This window comes from Suricata suricatta, chromosome 5, assembly GCF_006229205.1.
Source record: "Suricata suricatta isolate VVHF042 chromosome 5, meerkat_22Aug2017_6uvM2_HiC, whole genome shotgun sequence".
Taxonomy (NCBI): Eukaryota; Metazoa; Chordata; class Mammalia; order Carnivora; family Herpestidae; genus Suricata; species Suricata suricatta.
In genome coordinates, this window is record NC_043704.1 from 45,936,602 (window position 1) to 45,944,381 (window position 7,780).

General features: G+C 35.0%; 1 protein-coding gene across 1 annotated transcript; it reads left to right on the forward strand.

Moving 5' to 3' along the window:
* The first annotated feature begins 6,864 nt into the window (after positions 1-6,864).
* Positions 6,865-7,780, forward strand: LOC115292623 (olfactory receptor 5AC2-like). Its single transcript, XM_029940666.1, is given in 2 exon segments — positions 6,865-7,470; positions 7,472-7,780. Coding segments are annotated over 2 exon segments (909 nt in total). The 5' UTR covers positions 6,865-6,870.

Sequence of the window (7,780 nt, forward strand, 5' to 3'; positions counted from 1 at the left end):
TCAGGAATCTGACAAAATACCTGTAAGGGCATAGACCACCCTCATACAATGGAAAAGAGCCAATCAGGAATGGACAAATCAGAACCAAGAGCTATCAAGCCAATAAGGGTAGAACCTGAGAAGAAACAAGGCAGGAGGAAGGGGTGGGGCGACCAGAACCTTACAAAACAAGGATCCCTGCTTATCGTCCTTGGGCACTCACTTTCAGATGTCCTCTCTCTGTAAAGAGAGCTTTTCTTCTCCCTTTCTGATCTTATACTCTATAATAAACTTTTGCCTGGTGCTCATTTTTTGTCCATCTCTTCATTCTTTAAAATGAGACAATGAATCCCGGGTATTGTGGCCCAAAACCCTGCAACAGTAGCATCACGTATAAACCTGTCAAATCACTAAGTTGTACACTTGAAACGAATTTAATATTGTGTGTCCACTATACTCAAATTCAAAAAAAAGAAAAAGAATACACATTGCAAATACATAATTATATCCAAAAGAGAATACGTATTTGAGAGAAAGAATAAGAAAATAAATAAGATAAATTACCAATATTGATAGTATATCTTTATGGGAGACAGAAAAATGGCCCCCAAACATATCTACAACCCAATATCAGTAACATATGAATACGTTTCCTCATATGGCTAATGGTCTTTGTATATGTGATTAAGGAGACAGACTCTGAAATGGAGAGATCCAGAATTACCCAAGGAGCCCAATCTAATTACATAAATCCTTAAAATCAGAGAAACTTTCCTGGATCTGTTCAGTGAAAGAGATGTGAAATGGAAAAATGATTGGTTTTATGCTATACTGCTGACTTTGAAGATGGAGGAAGGGGCAGTGAGCTAAGGAATGTAGATAGACTTCAGAAGTTTTAGGCAAGGAAACAGATTCTCCCCTAGCACTTCCAAGAGGCACCAGAGGTGACACCTTGATTTCACCCCAGTGACACTGATTGTGTACTTCTGAATCCAGAACCAAAAGATAATATTTACATTGTATAAATCACCAAGTTTGTGATACTACAGGAACAATAGGAAATGAGTTATTCTCCTCATATAACAATGATTTTGTAATGTCAATTTTTATAGAAAGAATAGTAAGATAACAAAGTGTTTCTTCTAGCAAAACAACAGCAGCAACAACATCAACAACAAAACTAAGATCAGTTATCAAGAAGAGGATATCACTATTGACTGTGCAGAAATACAAAGAACTATAGAGTAACGCTATAACAACTCCATGCCTGTGGGTTTGGCTTCCAGCCTTGTCCAGCAAAGCCAAGGGCCACAGAAAGGTTTATTCAAGACTCTACAAGTCGTGATGTGAGAGGGAGTCTAAGGGAAGTCTCCCTGAGCTGCTTGTAAGCTCCTGTATTTATTAGGAATACATTATAGGGGAAACATGCAATCTCAGTGGCTACATGCCAGTAAGAAGGTATAGAAAGCATGCAAAAAAAAAAAAAAAATCCAAGCATTCCCAAGACTGCAAAAGAGCAGATGCAGAAAGCTAGGTGGAGAACAAGATAAGATATTCCACAGGTAACATGGCCTAAGGAATTCATAACTAGATACTGGTTAGCTATTTTGAACATGGCCAGAAAGCAGTGTAATGTGTTCTCTATAACCTCCTTAACCAGGACATAGGTATTTGATTTCCCATATATACCAATAAATTAGATAATTTAGAGAAAACGAATAAATTCCTAAGAAGTAACAAACTAGCAAAACTAACTCCAGAAAGAATTGAAAATCTGAATAAACCTTAGGAAGAGAATGAATTGGTAACTTTAAAACTTTGCACAAAGAAAAGCTCAGATGACTTCATTGGTGAATTCTACCATATAGTTAAAGAAGGGGCGCCTGGGTGGCTCAGTCAGTTAAGCCTCTGACTTCGGCTCAGGTCAGATCTCACGTTTGTGGGCTCGAGCCCCGTATCAGGCTCTGTGCTGACAGCTAGCTCAGAGCCTGGAGCCTGTCTTCAGATTCTGTGTTTCCTTCTCTCTCTGCCCCTCCCCCTCTCATGCTCTGTCTCTTTCTGTATCAAAAATAAAATAAAACATTAAAAAAAAGAACCAAAAAAAAAAAAAGAAAGAAAAATTAATACTGATTTCCTGCAAATTCTTCCAGTTATAGAAGAAGAAACATTTCCCAACTCACTCTATAGGGCCAGTCCTATAGACTGAATGTTTGTGTACCCCAAATTCATATGTTAAAATCAAACCCTCGAGGTGATGGTATTTAGAGTTGGAGCTTTCTGAAGGTATTAGGATTTGATGAGGCCATAAGGGTGGAGCCCTTGTGAATGGGATTAGTATCATTCAGTCACAAGAGAGCTTGCTTCCTCTCTCTGCTTTTCACTTTGTGAGAATACAACTAGAAGTTAGTGGTCTGCAATCAAAAAGTGCTGCTCCAGAACTCAACTATGTTGGACTCACCTCTGATCTTAGACGTCTCAGAAATGTGAGAAATAAACTTCTGTTGTTTGTAAATCACCCAATCTATGGCTGGGTTATAGAAACGAAAACTGACCGTGACAACCAGTACTATCCTGATAACAAAAGCAAAGACATCATAAGAAAAGAAAACTAAAAATACCTTATATTCTTAGAATTAGGCAAATCAAAGAAATAAAAGTCACACAGACTGGAAGGAAGGAAAGTAGGACGGAGGGGAGGAAGGAAGGAAGGGAGGGAGGGAGGGAGGATGGAGGAAGGGAGGAAGAAAGAAAACTATCTATAGACAACATGATCTTTTATTTAGAAAATCCTAAGGAATCTACTAAAGAAGAGCTAGAACTTATAAATGAATTCAGCATTGTTGCAGGATACAATATAGAAATTAATTTCTATGTACTAGCAATTAGCAACTGAAAAATAAAATTAAGAAGATGATTGTTTATAATAGCATCAAAATAAACTGAAACATATGTCCAAACAAAAACTCCTATATTTGAATGTTTATAGTGGCATTATTCATAAGAGGTAGAAAGTGGTTGAGGCACCTGGGTGGCTCAGTCAGTTAAACGTCTGACTTTAGCATAGGTCATGATCTCACAGTTTGTAAGTTTGAGCCCTGTGTCAGCCTCTGTGCTGACAGCTCAGAGCCTGGGGCTGGCTTCAGAGTGTGCGTCTCCCTCTCTCTCTGCCCCTTCCTCACCTGCGTTCTGTCTCTCTCTCAAAAATAAACAAAGGTTAAAAAGAAAAAAGAGTCACAGAGTGAAAACCCATGTGCATCAACTGATGGATTGGGTAAACACAAGGTTGCATTGCCATACAATGGAGTAAGGCTCAGCAGTGTAGAGGAATAAGGAGCTGGTACATGCTACAATATAAAAATCTTATAAGACATTATGTTAAGTGAAAGAGTCAGTAAAACCACATATTATATGATACCATTTTTACAAAATATCCAGAACAGGTAGATCTATAAAGACAGAAAGTAGAGTAGTGGTAGCTTATGACTAAAGAGGGAGAACTGGGGCTTGATTACTAATAGGTAAGAGACATAATAGGTATAATGCAACTATGACTGGGGGTGGGATAACACAAGACCTTGATTTCAAACTTGGACATGGAAGGTACTCTAAGGCACCTCTGAGACTTCCAAAGGAACATGTAAAGTATTTGGATGATGGTATCATTAAAAGAAAAAAGAGAAAGAAAAACAAATATTACCTAAAGCCTGTTCACTGATGTTTTGTATAGATGTCCCACAGTACTCCCTGTGGATTACAAATGCAGTTTTTAATTGTTACAGCTAGCTGTAGAGGTGAATAATGATTACCTCAACAAAACCCCGTAGAGTGAGTATGACTTCATCCTACAGGGAATCCTTTGGAAGCATAGGGGAAATATCTTTCCTTCGTTTCCCTTTGTATTTTAAATAACAAGTTTGAAAATAGAAGTAATATATATTATCTTCATTCATTTTGGACTTACTGATGAACATCAGTGTGCCCGCAATCGTTGCCTCATTTCTGCATCTTCTACATTGCTTCCGGAAAACTATCACTTTCTAAATTTCCATTTTATTGTGGGAACTGGGTGAGAGTAGCGTGATTTACACATTTTCTATTTTTCAATTTGTCTTTAGATAACAAAATATCTATGTGAGATACCTATGTGAGAACTTAAAATTAGTTTAGTGAGGCATTGAGATTTTTCTCAATCAGTGATCAAAATCTGAAGGATGGGAGAGGATGACTGACTGAAGAGGAGACATATTTATCACAAGAATTCATAATTAATTAATAGAAAAATAAAGTAAATAGGAAAAATTAATCATGATAAGAATGATTCAATGCCTTAAGTTTTATTTTATAATGCAGAGAGTTTAGATTTGAGTCAGCCATGTAGTTTGTATCTACATTTGTAATTTTGCAGAATGAAGATAATCCTAAACTTGAGTTTGGTGGCTGGTCTTCAATACATAGCTCTTAAAATTTCATGGAATCAGAGGAAAATAAGATCTGTAATATGGCTATACAAATATATAGCTAGCACTATCTCCTTTATTCTAGCATGATGGTTCTTTCACATTCCTCTTAAGGAAAAAAAATCCCAAAGCTTGTTATCTCTTGGCTTAATTATGCTGTATCAATGAAGTGGTATTAGAAATATCTATTATTTGGTGATTTGGGCTGCAAATAAAACAAGGCCACTTTAGGACAAAATTTACCCTTTAGAAAAAAATGACATTTCCTTAACGTTCACATAGTTGATTTTTAGTAAATGTACTCTAGTGAATCATTTTGGATATATATGTTATAAAAGAGATCCCTGTGGTATGTTTTTAGTAATTTAAACTTATTAATTTTTTTAGATTAGTGAAGGTGGAGAATAACAACTTGTCATTCTCCCCATCGGTTAAATAAGCCCAGTTTTTAAAATGCATTCTCCTTCAACATCACTATGTATTACAAATGTCAAGAGGTATGGCTGTAAAATTTTCAAATTGATTTTTAAATGAGTAAGCTATTTGTATTCCAGCTGTTATTATTATGTTAAATATATTTTTGTTTCTCTTTCAAGGAAGGTTACACATTCACTCTAAAATATTTGGAAGATTCTATTCTCAATTTCCTTCAGATGTCATTTAAAAGTCATAGAAGAAAGTCAAGCTTGTTACTTCATGAAAATATCTGATATTATATTCCTAATAGCAGATTTTTCTGAAAGTAATGAAACTATGAAGTAAGCTATAAAAATGACTCCTATACTTAGACACCATCTTTAATAATTTCCAAATACCTTTGACTATTTCAAAAATTCATTCTTGCTCGTAATAGTCAAAAGACTGTTAACAAATATTTACATGGGAAGTAGCCTTAAGAATTAAATATAACTAATAAATATTTCATAGAAAACTTATAGATTATTTATTCCTAATTTTACATTACAGTCTTCAGTGCCAAATACTCTTCTTTAAAGGTTACAATAGCATTTTCTTTTTCTTTTTTATTGACATACTTGTGACCGTCCTTTTACATATCTTTCTAGGCATACACATACACACAGACACACAAGTGCAAACACACACACACTTAACAAAATTACATAGAAAAGGGCTTATGATATATATTATGTTTTTGTTATAAACTCGTGTGTGTGTGTGGAGGGGTGGAGATGAAATATCTCTCTGATTTCTCTATTTCTAATGCTACATCCCCTCCTGCGCAAGAAAATCTATGTTAGAAAGTTGGTATATTTTCCCACATCTTTATCCACACACATACCATCATATTATTTATATGTGTAAATTTTTTTAAATTATATAAATGAGTCCATAAAGTTTAAATTTCTTTATATTTTGATTTCCTCACTTAATACATTGATAAAACTTCCCATTGTTTACTGGTACAGCTCAAAAATGTTTCTTTTCTGTTTGAATAGTACTCCACACTAAGACTGTACCATAATTTATTTAACTATTCAATTTGTTCTTTTTTAGTTGTGAGTTTTCTTTGTTTCCAGTCCTTGTCCTCATGTACTAAAACATTAAGTATAATGGTTGTATTTTATTCTTGTGTATGAATGATATTATTTCTAGAATATATATCCATGATGAAGACTGGTGATCAAAGTTATGTAAGTTTCTAATTTTGACAGATAACATCAGATACAAAAGGCTGTTACAATTTACAGTTTTACCAGTTATAATAGGAAATGCTTCTTTTCTCACTTTCCTGTCATCGATATTATCTCTCATTTTGCTTTATAGTTTATCTTTTTTCTGACAAGTGAAAATGTTGTATCAATTTAAAAAATATTTCTAATTTTATGAGAGGATGAGCATTGTTACGTATATGTATTGGTCATGTTGACCTACTTTTCTATAAATGGGTCTGCTCATATTTTCTTCCCCTCCATTCCATTGGGTCATTTAACTTGCATGCACCTAACTGTAAGAGGCTGTGTGTGTGTATGTGTGTGTTTTGTAAGTATTAACCCCATATATGCAGAATATGTTCCAGAGATTTTCCCAACATATTTTGTCCTTTCCCTTTGTTTATGGATTTTTATTTGCAATAAAATTACATGATTATACCTATGTTAAATTATTAGTCTATTTCTCTCCCACATGCAATGGTTTTACATTTATATCTCTTCCACTTGCAATGGCCCTTCACATGGTTTTAATATTGCCTCAAAATTTGCATTGATTTCAGGTTTTTCCAAATTTAGGATGATACTAACAATTTGTAAACAGATTTTTCTATAGGCTGAAAGTTAAACTTTAAAAACTACTAATTAAATGGAAAACACCACTAAGCTACAATTTAATTTGCAAATAAAATGCCACTACTTTATGCTTTCTTTAGTGATTGTCTTTGATACATATTTTCTTATTACAGTGATCAAGTGTGGATATGTCAGAAGGAAACAAGACTCTGGTCACTGAGTTTGTTCTCACAGGACTTACAGAACGACCATGGCTGCAGTTCCTTTTTTTCTTCATGTTCTTGGTTATCTACCTCATCACTATGGTGGGCAACCTTGGACTGATGGCTCTTATTTGGAAGGATGGCCATCTTCATATGCCTATGTACTTCTTTCTTGGTGGTTTAGCCTTTGCCGATGCTTGTACTTCAACCTCTGTAACTCCCAGGATGCTGGTCAATTTCTTAGACAAGACTTCAATGATATCCCTAGCTGAGTGCATCACCCAATTTTACTTTTTTGACTCCATTGCAACTACAGAATGTTTCCTTCTGGTAGTGATGGCCTATGACTGCTACGTGGCCATATGTAACCCCTTGCTTTTTCCAGTGATAATGTCCAACAAACTCTGCACTCAGTTGATAATTATTTCATATGCAGTTGGTTTTCTGCATCCCCTGATTCATGTGAGTTTGTTAGTAAGATTAACTTTCTGCAGGTCTAACACAATACATTATTTCTACTGTGAAATTTTACAACTATTCAAAATTTCATGTAATGACTCATCTATTAATGCACTCATGATATTTAATCTTTGCAGCTTTAATACAAATATCCACTTTAATGACCATCATAATCTCTTATACTCGTGTGCTCTTTGACATTCTGAAAAAGAAGTCTGAAAAGGGCAGAAGCAAAGCCTTTTCCACGTGCAGTGCTCACTTGCTCTCGGTTTCCTTGTACTATGGCACTCTCATCTTGATGTATGTGCGTCCTGCATCAGGTCTAGCTGAAGATCAGGACAAACTGTATTCCCTATTTTACACTATTATAATTCCCCTGCTAAACCCATTTATTTACAGCTTGAGAAATAAAGAGGTTATAGGTGCCTTGAGATGA